Raw genomic sequence first — 15,389 nt, forward strand, 5'->3', positions numbered from 1 at the left:
AGTTCACATAAAAGAAAAGTGCACGGTGGAAAAGGTCATGAAGTCGTTATTTTGGCCTCCGACGTACATTTAAGTAATCCCAGTGTTCTATTCCTGAGAGTCATGCAGGCAATCTAAAATCAAGCAAATAAAACTAAAGGAACGATTCTTTAAGTGTGACTGTCACCATACCTGAAGAGGGGCAAGAAGGGGTGATATACAAAAACAAGATTTTTAAGTGAAAGATGAATTAGCCACAGTGCTAAACTGACGGTGACTGAGCACCATCTGCTGGTTAGTGACTGAAGTTCAACTACAAGACAAATGTTAATCCAGTAATGAGCATGTATTGGGTACATTTATAAGCATGTCGTTACTTTATTACACAACGCCCTCTTGAAAACATGTTTCAAAACAGAATGAGCAAAAGTCAACAACATGCTCCCATATTATGAGGAACTTCCTAGTGCCAGAGCTGTGCCTTCTTGACACTTTCAAGTAAGAAACACTCTACACCTTCTTTCACTTATTCCTTCACAACCAAACACACTCACGCGGCAAAGCCAGTGAGTGCCCGACCGAGGTTGACAATCTGCACTCAGGTATTCGGTCTGCCCCATGATTCCACTGTCAACTCCACTGGTTTGCACCTTATTTAGTCCACCTGTTTCCATTCTCACTCATTTTATAAACTAAGTGCACTAACATACACAATAACTTGTGCAGATTAACACCGTTCAATGGAGAAAGATGCAAGTCTAAAGAAATAAAATTATTGACTGGCAGGGAGTAAAACTAAACACTCTACAGTGTTTAAACTCTAACATCAAAGATTTTACAGTAGAATTTGCTAGCTGATACATAAAAATCCAAACTCGGCATGAAAAGACTATTTAAGGGTGTCAATGAATAATGCACATGTATCCAAGACGCACAAAAGCCAATAGCCACCTGGGCAGTCACCATGTCCACCCCAACTACCTTGCTTTTCATTACATCAATTAATTGAATTCGTAGTTTAAAAACCCAAGTTGATTAGATGGGAAGCCAGGCGTTCCCTCTGCAGGCCGGGCCCAGGAATCTGTATGTTCCCTCAGGGGATGTTTATGCAACCAGCTGGGAACCTGTGTGCCAATTAGCCTGGCAACGACTGGTCTAGAAAGAGCAGGAGTAGAGAAGTACACAGTAAGCAGGAAAATACATGTGCAAACCTATTCAGTCTACAAGGGCTTCTCAAGTCCTGTTGCTCTCGCGGTCTTCTCAGCTTCCTCCCCTCACTCAGACCTCCTTTGCCCACCCAGATCCCTCTGGCTCCCACCACACAACTTAGCACCTAGTTATAAAGGAGCAGGCACTGTTCTCTGATTACTTTGCGCAGGACAGAAAGACCTCCCGAAACAGCGTGCCAGTTCTGGATTCCCCTCTGCGAGGACTAGTGGCAGCAAGTGTTCAGGATGGTTTCGAAAGCACTTTACAAGGAGAAAACACACACGTTCACGTATGTTGATCTCGTTTGAACTTCACACTATTTTGAGGAGTCACGATTACCTTCATTTCACAGAAGATGAAACGGAGTCAAAATTCAAACCTTTGTCTTCTGATACTAAGCCCTTTTTTCCTGCCACTGAATAATACACGCAAAGTGAGCAGCATACTGCAGGAACAAATGGAGGTAGATAATATCTACGAGGCGTGATGAACAAGAAAAAGGAAAGGACTCAAAACCAGTGTCAGAGCGGACGGGAAGCATTACGACTTTCAAGAAACAGACATGGGGTACCTGTTAAATTTTGAATACCCACACCTTTTGTCCCAGAAACTCCAAGTTGGAGACTGCCTAAGAGAATCCACCCGTTCTTTATGGATATTTGCTGCAACGTTGTTTTGTAATGACAAAAATAAACTGAACAACCCAATCCCCATCACATGGGGAGTGGCTGAAAATGCTGCATATTCATATTGTGGAATAATGTAGCTACTGAAAATAATTTTGTTAGATCTATTGATTTGGGGAAATGCCCAAATTTAAATGAAAAAAAAGTAAATTACAGAGTATGTATAGTATAATTCTGTTTTCATGAAACTCACATTTATGGAAATATATCTGTGAGCACTTGCTGCAGCACAGACAGGGCGGGGGAGTAAGCCCCCAACAGCTGCGCTGGTTTCTCAGGAGAACAGCGCTGCAGGCAAGGGAAGGAGAGACCAGGGCCTCCGCGCTGTGCCCCAGTGTGCTCTGACTTGTTCTGATAAACACCTATCGTGTTGATTATTGTTATAAATCCAATAAAGATGAGTCATTTCCCCACGAGCAGGTGCAACAGGGGAAGGGAACAGACTAGGGGAACGAAAACCCACAAAGGTAAAACATAACCAGTGAAGAGTATTAAAAAGAGGCATTGAAAGCAAACCTTCTCCTTTCAAAATTAACAAAGGGAAACAAAAACCAAAAAGAAAAACACCAAAATTAGGCATCTTTCTCCCCGGGGAAAGAGCGACGGAAGACAAGCTATGACAGGAAGAGGCCGGGAAGGACGCTGAAAGAGACAAAGAAACAGGACTACGGGACCAGGACCGGGGCCGGGCCGCAGGTCTGCGGGGACCGGTCCAGAGAGGGAAGAGGGGAGTGGGAAGTGGCCAGCTCGCCTGCACCTGCACAGAGGAGGGCGCGGGACCAGCGGGTGCGGAACAGTGAGGGGGTCCTTTTCTATTGATAAAATTAGGCAGGACAAGCATCTTAAGATTCTCTCCTCGCACTCAAGGAAGAAAAACACTAATTTTCCAAAATCTTGAAACTGGGACTAATGAGCTGAGTAACTTCCCCTTCCATTGACTCATATCTCCATCTTGTGGTCTGTTCAGAACATAGCTCTTAGTGTGAGTGTGTGTGCTTGTATGTATGCACATGTGTATGGTTAAGTGTATATATGGTTATACACATATACATATATAAGTAGACTTATAAGTATACATGTATTATATATTATACTTACATAATCATACATTATACTTACATATAAACATGTATACATGTATAAGTATACTTAACATATACAAGTATATATAGTACATATATAAGTATAATACATGTGTTATATAAAAATGTATCATATATATACTTACATACATATTTTTACTTTTAATTTATTTTTTATTGATTGATTTTAGAGACAGAGAGAAGTAGGGGAGAGAGAAAGAGAAACATTCATTTGTTGTTCCACTTAGTTGTGCATTCACTGGTTGTTTCCTGTACGTGTCCTGACCAGAGATTGAACCGACAACCTTGGTGTTTTGAGATGACACAATAACTGGTTGAGCTAACTGGCCAGGGCCACATATTTTTAAATCCAAGTACAACATATGAACAGAAAACCATAAGTATATATATAGCTCAGAGATAATTTGCCAAGTGAACACCCCCAGTTAATCACTAGCCAAGGCAAAAAAACGGAGCATTAACAGAACCCCTCATGTACCCTTCTAGTCACTAAGTCCAAAGGGACACACTTGTGATTTATAACACCGTAAGTAAGTCAGCCTTTATAGGAATGGAGCCGTGCGGTGTGGACACTTCTGCCTGGCTCAATTCTCTCAGCCTTGTTTGAGCGATTCATCCACCACGTGGTGTGCGGCTGTAGATCACATCTTCTCATTTGCTGTGCAGTGTCACTGCACAAAGATGCTATGCTGTATTCACCCCCTATAGTGTAGATGTTCTTGGGGTCTTTCTGGGTAGAATGATTAAGAATAATGCTACTACAAACAGTTTTGTACATATCCTCACACACTCCAGTTTTAGGAGATACAGTCAACCAATTTTCCAGAGTGGTTATACAATTGACAGTTCCACCAGTGATATAAGAGAATTCCAAGTCACTCCAACATCCTAGCAGCACTTGACTTGTCTGTCATTTGAATTTCAGCCATTCTGGTAGGTGTAATAATACAACATCATGGTTTTAGTTTGCAATTTCCTGATGACTAATAAAACTGAACACCTTTCCACATGTGTATCAGTCACTAAATATTTCCTATGGCAAAGTCCAACTTCAAGTGTTCTGCCTGTTTGCTTCCTGTGCACTGATTTTCTTGACTACAGAGCTCTTTGTTCCAGTACAACTCCTGAGTCAGCTCCAGGTACTGCAAATAGATTCCCGTTCTGTGGCTGGGCTTTGCACTCTCTTTGTGATATCTTTGAATAAACAGAATTTCTTTTTTTAATGAAATCCAATTTATTGTGTGTTCCCTTCACATTCAATGCTTTTCCTGTCCTGCAGAAGAAATTTTTGCCTATCTCAAGACCATAGACAATCCTCTCCTATATTTTCTTCTAAATGCTTTCTAGTTTTACCTTTCACACTGAGATCTACAATCCCTTTGGAATTGGTTTTTATGGTGTCTGAGGGCACCCTAAAAGCTACACTAGCGTAGTAGCTAAACCAGGCATCACTTGGTTGGGCAGAAGTGCTAAGGACAATCAACACTGTATTCTTTTATTTATATATATATATATATATATATATATTTTTTTTTTTTTTTCCTTCTTTCTGAAGCTGGAAACAGGGAGAGACAGTCAGACAGACTCCCGCATGCGCCCGACCGGGATCCACCCGGCACGCCCACCAGGGGCAAAGCTCTACCCACCGGGGGGCAATGCTCTGCCCCTCCGGGGCGTTGCTCTGCCGTGACCAGAGCCACTCTAGCGCCTGGGGCAGAGGCCAAGGAGCCATCCCCAGCGCCCGGGCCATCTTTGCTCCAATGGAGCCTTGGCTGCGGGAGGGGAAGAGAGAGACAGAGAGGAAGGAGGGGGGAGTGGAGAAGCAAATGGGCGTTTCTCCTATGTGCCCTGGCCGGGAATTGAACCCGGGTCCCCCGCACGCCAGGCCGACGCTCTACCGCTGAGCCAACCGGCCAGGGCCTAACACTGTATTCTTGTTCAGTCCCTTTGCATGCTTTTAATCTTCCTCTCTCTGCTGCAAAACCCTCCCCTTGTAGTCCTCGTTACATATACCCTTCTGCACTTAATTTCTCTTGTGTTGTGGAGTGTCTGCTTTTTCCTATGTTTTCCCTACCTAACTAAACTCTTTAAGAATGAACATTATGAAAGATGAACAAATCCTGCCATAGCCCCCCTTAATTCATGTCAGGTGTCTCTATTATCTCCGGATCCTAAACTCTGCTGACTAAGCAGGCAGCCAGACTGTACCAGTTACTTACTGTTCCATCAAACTACCTACTCAGTGAGGCATAGACAAAGCTATGTTTCCCCAAGATCCATTTCATTTCCCTCTCCATGAACATAAATAAAGACTACATTTCCCAGCCTCCCTTGCAGCTAGGTTGAAGCCATGTGACTGGTTATGGCCAATGAGCTGTATGTGTGAAAATTCCAGGCTGCAGCATATAAGAGGAGTGCTGAATTCTCCACACCCTCTCCCTTCTCATTTCCTCTCTCTTCTCATGTCATAGTGAACATGGAGGACTCATGTCAAGACAATACAACCATAAGCTGAAAATAGGCGAACTCCCCGAGTCCGGGATCTTGAAGGTTGCTGTCCTGGAGCACTGGCAGACTTTATATGAGGCCAAAAAAGCCCAGGTCTGTTTCATTAGCAGGGCCTGGCCTATCAGATCCTGCCTCAGCCAACCTTTCACTCAACAAAAACCAACTGAGTGCCTGCCAAATACCCGACGCTGTGCTAGGTGTCATGGAAAATATAGAAAACAACATTGGTTATTATTATTATGATTTTCATTGAGTAAATATCTATCATGCACTGTGCTAGGCTTTGGTCCCTATGTAATTAGCTCCTCGCTGATTTTCTCTCAAAGCACGATATACAGCACTTTTCTGCGGAACTTACTTATCTGTATGCTTCTCTCCTTTGTATCTGGACATAGCTCCACTGCCCACACGGGGGCTGCGGCTTTGATTCTCTTGCTACCACATTTCCAGTACTGTTCATTGTGTGGCACAGAGCAGGCACTCAATAAATATCTACTTTAATGAAAGAAGGTTTCTCTCTACCACACGTTTTTGCTTCCTTAACTGTATTTTATTAAATTAGCAGGGAATTTTAATACTCTTAACTATACTTAATCCCACCTTGGTTGAACTATCCTTGTGCTCATTGAACTAGAGAGAAGGGCAAAGCTTTCCTGATTCTAGCATATCTTTTACGAATTAAAAAAACTAGGAAGTCAATGAATTTCCAGGATGTGGGATAAATTATTATGGTGTATCCATTGTCTCCCAGGCTGATGATGCAGCTGTATATTTCTCAGCAATTTCCTACTTCTGGAAAAGTAGGCTGGTTGTGTGTTTAACAGAACTTTAAGCAGTATAAAGTATAAATCAATAATTCTATAGGAAATCCCAGTATTATCTGCTACAAATCATGCTTCTTATAAACTGAGCTTTATTTTGCAATAAAACATTCAATGATTTAAAATGGGGGAGGGAACGTACTTTTAATGTGATCTTGAATGTAAACTTTTCTTTTATCTACCTTGGTTGCCAATACAGAGACATGACATGTGAATTGGAAATGTTTTACTTTTTTAGCAGCTCAAAGAAAAAGCAGATCTCTAAAATTAAATTTGAATGAAATGTTTCTATTCCATTATCATCTTCTACTCTTCTGATTTTGGCAATTGCTTTGCTTGTTAATATGCCATTCCTGACACAGAACTACCGTCTTAACCACTAAATAACTTCCTATGTCCTATAATCCTCAATACAGTTGCTGGTGTGAAGATTAAAGGTTCACCAATTAGCCACCCACTCTCACCGAGTTAATCACATAATCTTTGAGATGGTCACAGAGCAGTGGAGTATGCAATGGTAGTTTTTTTCTCTTTACAGACAAAGATTTAACTAATTGTGAGACTCAGCAATGCACTCAAATGCAAAGGGCAGTAGGGTTTTCAGCCGAAGCTGTGTCTGTGCTTTGTAAATCATGGCTTAGCCGCCGAGAGACATTGTTACGCAGAGACTTCTTTAACAAGTTTCCAAATGCCCTAAACTAGTCAACCATTGCTTATTTAGACCAAAGTCTCACATCAAGGCTTTCTGCTTTAGAATAATGACCAGTAATCCTCAAGGTAAAGCTAAAATCCTGTCACATGACAGCTACGCATTCATTTATGGGATTGCCATGTTAATAATGTCTGTCTAAAGGAAATGCTAATCCAACCTGAAGTTCAACAAGTCTCTTCTCTCCTTAATAAGGCCACATATGAACAGGGAGAGAAAAGGGCAGAGCAGGGAGGGGCAGCAGGCCTCCCGGGAATGAGGGGTGGGGAGAAGGAGGGAGGAGGCCAGGGGTTTGGGCGGGAAGGAGAGGAGGAGCACATAGAGGAAACAGGAAAGAGAGAGGGGCCGGAGCTCAGGGCAGTGGGGACCGGCAGGTTTCAGATGAGAGAGGGGCCGGAGCTCAGGGCAGTGGGGACCGGCAGGTTTCAGATGAGAGAGGGGCCGGAGCTCAGGGCAGTGAGGACCGGCAGGTTTCAGATGAGAGAGGGGCCGGAGCTCAGGGCAGTGAGGACCGGCAGGTTTCAGATGAGAGAGGGGTCGGAGCTCAGGGCAGTGGGGACCGGCAGGTTTCAGATGAGAGAGGGGCCGGAGCTCAGGGCAGTGAGGACCGGCAGGTTTCAGATGAGAGAGGGGCCGGAGCTCAGGGCAGTGAGGACCGGCAGGTTTCAGATGAGAGAGGGGCCGGAGCTCAGGGCAGTGGGGACCGGCAGGTTTCAGATGAGTCCTGGTCAGGCCCACTGACCTCGTGGGATTGCTGTCCGTTATCGCGGGGCTCTGACACGCTGATGAGCAGATGAACCCCAGTTCTCCAAGAGCAAGTGTGCTGTGCTGATAACCTAGCACTGATGACAGATGCACCATGGAGAGCACACCTGCGGCATTTTAAAGTTCTGATCAAGCTTTCTGGCCAATGTGTTTCTGTAAGTCATGACCTAGCAGAGGTCTCAAACTCGCAGCCCGCGGGCCGCATGCGGCCCACCCACCAATTTTGTGCGGCCCGCAGACTAATCAAACTTCGTGGATTAGCCCTGGCCGGTTGGCTCAGCGGTAGAGCGTCGGCCTAGCGTGCGGAGGACCCGGGTTCGATTCCCGGCCAGGGCACACAGGAGAAGCGCCCATTTGCTTCTCCACCCCTCCACCGCGCTTTCCTCTCTGTCTCTCTCTTCCCCTCCCGCAGCCGAGGCTCCATTGGAGCAAGGATGGCCCGGGCGCTGGGGATGGCTCCTTGGTCTCTGCCCCAGGCGCTAGAGTGGCTCTGGTCGCAACATGGCGACGCCCAGGATGGGCAGAGCATCACCCCTGGTGGGCGTGCCGGGTGGATCCCAGTCGGGCGCATGCAGGAGTCTGTCTGACTGTCTCTCCCTGTTTCCAGCTTCAGAAAAATGGAAAAAAAAAAAAAAAAAACCAATTCCTCAAAAACTTCGTGGATTAGTCTGCGGGCCGTACAAAATTGGTGGGCGGGCCCGAGTTTGAGACCCTGAAAAGGAAAGACAGATGCCACCGTTCTTCCCCACCTCCCACCAGGGACAAGGCAACCCACATTGATATCAAGAAGTACTAAAGCAAACAAAAATGTGGGAGGAGTCCAGAGATTAGAGAAGCCAAGGAAAAATGTTGGAGGCGCCCAGAGCTAGTCATTGACTGTGAGGAGGATGAGGAAATCCTTGTGAGTCCCTGGAGGACGTCCTAGGCACCCCGACCAGCAGAGAAGGAAGTGAGGTTGCTCCAGAGACGGAGCCGAAAGGCGCCCGACAGGTGGCATCAGAAATCATTAGGCCACCTGACCGTCAGGAGTCAGGAGGGCAAGGCTGAACTGGGACGACACTGGCCGTGTCTACAACTGAACTCAGATCCTTGGAAGGCGAGGTCCAAGCAGAATGATTAGGGTATGAGGAGCTGGGGAAGGAAGAGGCCGCGAGTGTAGGGTTTAGGGGTTAAAAAAAAAAAAGAAGCAAAAATACCACTTTGATATAGGCAGGTGAGTAAAATCAAAGACCAGAAACTCTGGCCTCAAATCTAACCTACTTCTGACAAGCTACTTTAACGCGAATGTTCATTCACTCGTCCACACTTACGTTGTTTGACTTGAGTAAGCATACAATGGTGCGATCCTCCCCGACACGCTGGGTCCACGCTCTCTGAGTGTCCATCTCATAGCCCTTGAACACATTTCCCAGGGACTTTCCTACACAATATTGGAGAATGACTTTATCTAGCACACATTTTCTCATTGATCAGCTGATGGAATGTCTAGGATCGGAACTTCTGGGCTATTTATGGGCTGGATTGTGTCCCCACAAAACCTTTTATGTTGAAGTCCTAACCCCCAAAAGCTCAGAACAGTATTTGGAGATAGGGTCTTCAAAGTGGTTATACAATCAAAATAAGGTCATGTGAATGATCCGTAATTCATGTGACTGTTATCTTCATCAGAAGAGGGCATTTAGACACAGATTCACACAAAGAAATGGCCATGTGAAGACGGAGAAGCGTCTATGAGTCAGGAGAGAGGCTCAGCACGGGCCCTCGCATCGCGGGCCTCAGAAGGAGCCAACGGAGAGGCTGACACCTTGACCCTGGGCTTCTCTGCTGCTCACAAAAGTTAGGGGTATTTCAAAATGAATATAAAGTGATTAAAAAAAAGCATTTGATTTTTTTTTCATTAAACAAGAACATCAGAAAGCAAACGACAAGTCAAAGAAAGTTGTTCAATTATGCAAATGAGATGCAAAACCAACTTTTGGTTCATTGGTGAAAATGCACTGTACAAAAGGCTGAAAGTACTGGAGTGTCTGCATGTTCCCTGGTCCCCTAATTTTTGTCAGCAGTGTAGATTCCAGGACTATGAAAAAAATACCTTTCTGTGGTTTACGCCACCCAGCCGGAGGAGGCTGGAACCAACAGGAAACACGTCCTCTTCAATCTGCCCTAGGGAAGAGGTGCGCAGTCCTGGCTGCAGAATCAAGTGGGACCCGCATGACCCCTTCCCTTGAACTGTCTGAGGCAGGACCTGGTAATGCATAGCCCAGGTCAACACCTCAACACCACTGCCCTTGGGAAGTCATCCTATCCCTGACTAGGAACAAGCAGCCTCTCCTCAATGACATCACCATCCTTGGTGAAGAGAGAGGGAGCTGCTATCCTAAGCACCTTTCCTTCTGTGATTGTTCCCACTGTGATGTTCCCTCAATGACATCACCATCCTTGGTGAAGAGAGAGGGAGCTGCTATCCTAAGCACCTTCCCTTCTGTGATTGTTCCCACAGTGGTGTTCCCTCAATAACATCACCATCCTTGGTGAAGAGAGAGGGAGCTGCTATCCTAAGCACCTTTCCTTCTGTGATTGTTCCCACAGTGGTGTTGAGGGCGTGTGGACACAGGGGGCAGGCTGATTCTAAAGATGTGACTATTTACAGGTCATTAACCTCAACCTTGGAGAGCTGGACCACTTCCCTGGGTCTTCCAGCAGAGCTGGGTACAGAGCGGCTGTCACACCCCCCCCCCCCCCAGGGTGAGAATCACTCGTTGGCAAAGGACACGAAGAAGAATCCAAATGCCGCACTCCCCCACCTCCACGAGCCACAGACTGAGTCTTACCAGGACACATTTTTTCAAGGAGACAATTGAAAAAAAAATTCACAAATAAGTACATGACTTGAGGAGTTTAAAAGGCCACTAACATAGCACACAACAGCTCAACCAAGGAATGCAAAGGAAATGTTATGACTTTGCCTGTATTCCACCTAAATATCCTCCCCCTGAGATGGGATTCAGCTGAACATACCCACTTTACTGAACCTAGAAAACTAATGAAAACTAACTTGAATAGATATAGCGGGAAACGCTATCAGCGATCAGAATATCTTTTCCTATTTAAAGGAATGAAGCCATTCACAGAACAGCTTCTCTCTCTCTGTCTCTCTCTCTCTCTGCAAATAAACCTTCACCCACCACATAATCCCTGAAAGTTAAAACATCATACCTGATGAGGTCTGGCTCTGCACCCTCGTTCTTAAAGGATGCCAGAAGTAGTCTCTCTCGGGTTACAAGGTCATCCAATAGGTTCTGTCTTCGGTCCCCTTCAAGCTGTGTTCTGCAGACATCTCGTTAAGGTCCAACAGTAGGTGAATTACCGCATTTTACCTATCACGTTATTAAGTGAGCTGTCCAAGTCAGTTGTGGCTGTTACGGACTCTAATCAGTCCTATCCAGAAGAGACTAAACCACCCCTCTCCTGCTCTGACCTTCAGCTTCACTGATCTTTAAAGTAAAAGAGCTTCACAAAACCATCACAGGGGACATACAAACACTGACACAGACCCATCACATAAATATTATTTCCTTCCTAGTGACCAGCACTGAAATAATTATTCCTGTGCAGGACAATATGACTTAGTGGTTCCTTAACTTTTGAATTACAGCTGTCAATGGTCAAGGGTGTTTTCCTAAACATCAATATGCTAAATATTCTGTTAAGAACAAAAAAGAGGCCCTGGCCAGTTGGCTCGGCGGTGGAGCGTCGGCCTGGCGTGCGGGGACCCGGGTTTAATTCCCAGCCAGGGCACATAGGAGAGGCGCCCATTTGCTTCTCCACCCCCCCCTCCTTCTTCTCTGTCTCTCTCTTCCCCTCCCGCAGCCGGGGCTCCATTGGAGCAGAGATGGCCCGGGCACTGGGGATGGCTCCTTGGCCTCTGCCCCAGGCACTGGAGTGGCTCTGTTCGCGGCGGAGCGGTGCCCCGGAGGGGCGGAGCGTCACCCCTGGTGGGCGTGCTGGGTGGGTCCCGGTGGGGCGCATGCGGGAGTCTGTCTGGCTGTCTCTCCCCATTTCCAGCTTCGGAAAGATACAAAAAAAAAAAAAAAAAAAAAGAACAAAAAAGAAATAAAAAGTTTTCTATATTAACATCTGTTAACACCTAGACTATATAAATTGCTACTTTATACAACTGATTTGCTCTAAAAGTTGTTATCATCAAGTTACTATTTAAATACATTGCATGATCTTTAAATAATATTACAGAGATAATCATATTTTAATCTGTTAATCTACTAAGCATGCTAGACTAAAATACCAAAGCCTGCTAATCCCATTTTGACCACTAACTATGCTAGCTATGATCTTTTTTTTTTAAGTTAACCGTAGACCATTTTCAATTTATTTATTCATTTTTAGAGAGAGAGGAGAAAGAGAGAGAGTAAGAGAGAATGGGGAGGATCAGGAAACATCAATTCCCATATGTGCCTTGACCAGGCAAGCCTGGGGTTTTGAACTGGCAACCTCACCATTCCAGGTCGATGCTCTACCTACTGCGCCACCACAGGTCAGGCCGCTAGCTATGATCTCAACCAGTTCTTTCACCATTTGGATTTGCTTTTTCTGTGTGGTGCCAGATAAACTAACCCATTTCCTAGCATAATTCATAAATTATGGTTAAAAACAAAATCAGAATTAAGTACAAAGTTTTATATACTAGCTTTCTTGAAGCAACTACATGAGTTTCTTCTAGGCTGAGTGTATGTGTGTTTTAAAAAACAAAGGAAATGTTGAGGGGCAAACATCTGCCATCAAGACAACAAGTGGATAAAGCTAACAAACACTTTTGAAAGGACATATCTGACACTAAACATAAAAAGTAAGCACAAAACTAAGCTACCTCAACATGTTGGGTTTTATCTGGCTTTTAATTTTGTATTAAATGGCCTTTACTTTATTGGAGCTGAAACACTGGTGATTCAGAGTAGCCCTGGCTACAACTACCTAGTTCTACTAAGATACTAGTGAGACTGCTCCTTTGGATTTATAGGTACTTTTGTTTTTTAAGATTTTATTTATTGATCTTTTTAGAGAGAGGAGAAAAGAAGAGGGAGAGAGAGAAAGGGGAAGGTAGAGGATGAGAAGGAAGCATAAACTCTCCCCTATATGCCTTGACCAGGCAAGCCCAGGTATTGGCCTTAAACGACACACTAGACCAAATGGACATAACTGACATTTATAGAATATTTCATCCCAGAACATCAGATTATAAGTTCTTTTCCAGTGTAGATGGAACATTCTCAAGGATAGACCAGATGTTGGGCCACAAAATTAACCTCAACAAATTCAAGAAGAATGAAATTATATCAAGCATATTCTCTGACCATAAGGTTCTGAAATTAGAATTCAAATGCAAAAAGGACATGAAGACACCCACAAAATGGTAGAAATTAAACAACATATTTCTAAGAAATGATGGTGTCAACAAATAAATAAAATCAGAGGTCAAAAGATATATACAAACGAGGCCCTGGCCGGTTGGCTCAGCGGTAGAGCGTCGGCCTGGCGTGCGGGGGACCCGGGATCGATTCCTGGCCAGGGCACATAGGAGAGGAGCCCATTTGCTTCTCCACCCCACCCCCCCTTCCTTCCTCTCTGTCTCTCTCTTCCCCTCCCGCAGCCAAGGCTCCATTGGAGCAAAGATGGCCCGGGCGCTGGGGATGGCTTCTTGGCCTCTGCCCCAGGCGCTAGAGTGGCTCTGGTCGCTGCAGAGCGACGCCCCGGAGGGGCAGAGCATCGCCCCCTGGTGGGCAGAGCATCGCCCCTGGTGGTGTGCCGGGTGGATCCTGGTCGGGCGCATGCGGGAGTCTGTCTGACTGTCTCTCCCCGTTTCCAGCTTCAGAAAAATACAAAAAAAAAGATATATACAAACGAGAATGACAACACGACATACAAAAACTTCTGGGATGCAACAAAAGCAGTAATAAGGGGGAAGTGTATATCATTACAGGCCTTTATCAAGAAACAAGAGAGATCCCAAGTTAACAACCTAACATTACATCTAAAGAACTAGAAAAAGAATAACAAAGACAACCCAAAGTCAGAAGAAAAATAATAAAAATTACAGCAAAACTAAATGAAATAGAAAATATAAAAGCTATAGAAAAAATTAATACAACAAAGAGCTAATTCTTTGAAAAAGATCAATAAAATTGACAAAGCCCTGGCTAGATTTACTAAGGAAAAAAGAAAAAGGACTTATATAAACAAAATACAACCTGACCAGTGGATAGAGCATTGACCTGAGACACTGAGGACCTGGGTTTGAGACCCAAGGTTGCTGGCTAGAGCAGGGGTCCCCAAACTTTTTACACAGGGGGCCAGTTCACTGTCCCTCAGACCGTTGGAGGGCCGGACTATAAAAAAAAACTATGAACAAATCCCTATGCACACTGCATATATCTTATTTTAAAGTAAAAAAACAAAACGGGAACAAATACAATATTTAAAATAAAAAACAAGTAAATTTAAATCAAGAAACTGACCAGTATTTCAATGGGAACTATGGGCTTGCTTTTGGCTAATGAGATGGTCAATGTGCTCCTCTCACTGATCACCAATGAAAGAGGTGCCCCTTCCGGAAGTGCAGCGGGGACCGGATAAATGGCCTCAGGGGGCCACATGTGGCCCGCAGGCCATAGTTTGGGGACCCCTGGGCTAGAGTGTGGGCTCATCTGGTTTGTGCATGAGCTTACTATCTTGAGCACAGGGTCGCAGCTTGAGTGTGGGACCACAGACATAAGCCCAAACGTTACTGGTTTGAAGCCCAAGGTGCTGGCTTGAGCCCAAGGTAGCTGGCTTGAGCAAGGGGTCACTGGCTTGTCTGGAATCTTCCTCACTCCAGTCAAGGCACATATGAGAAAGTATTTAATGAACAATTAAAGTGCTGCAACAATGAGTTGATGCTTCTCATCTCCCTTTCTTCCTGTCTCTCTTTTTCTCTCATGCATGCTAAAAAAAAATTTCTAAAATGAAAGAAAAATACCACAGACATCATAGATATACAAAGAATCATAACAGAGTACTATAAAAGATTATATACCATGAAGTTCAACCATCTAGAAGAAATGGGTAAGTTCCTAGAACTGTACAATCTTCCTAGACTGAGTCACAAAGAAGTGGAAAACCTAAATAGACCGATAACCAATAAGGATATAGAAATAACTATCAAAAATCTCCCCCAAAATAAAAGTCCAGGACCAGACGGCTACACTAGTGCATTCTATCAAATATTCAAAGATTTAGTACCTATCCTTCTCAAAGTCTTCAAAAATATAGAAGAAGCAGCAATTTTCCCTAACACATTTTATGAGACCAACCTAATACTGATACCAAAACCTAGAAAGGACAATACAAAAAAAAAAAAAAAGAAAACTACAGACCAATATCTCTAAAGAATACAGATGCAAAAATCCTAAACAAAATACTAGCATATTAAATACAACAATACTTTTGCCTGACCTGTGGTGGCGCAGTGGATGAAGCGTCGACCTGGAAATGCTGAGGTTACCGGTTCGAAACCCTAGGCTTGCCTGGTCAAGGCACATATGGGAGTTGATGCTTC

At 44.5% G+C, this 15,389-nt stretch overlaps 1 protein-coding gene across 1 annotated transcript in view; it reads right to left on the reverse strand.

Moving 5' to 3' along the window:
• Positions 1-15,389, reverse strand: part of STX8 (syntaxin 8) — a 225,675-nt gene that overhangs the window by 193,987 nt on the left and 16,299 nt on the right. The window contains exon 4 of the mRNA XM_066364862.1: positions 10,997-11,107. Coding sequence (XP_066220959.1) covers positions 10,997-11,107 — 111 coding nt within the window. The remainder of the gene's footprint in view (positions 1-10,996; positions 11,108-15,389) is intronic.

The sequence above is a fragment of the Saccopteryx leptura genome, chromosome 2 (assembly GCF_036850995.1).
Source record: "Saccopteryx leptura isolate mSacLep1 chromosome 2, mSacLep1_pri_phased_curated, whole genome shotgun sequence".
NCBI lineage: Eukaryota > Metazoa > Chordata > Mammalia > Chiroptera > Emballonuridae > Saccopteryx > Saccopteryx leptura.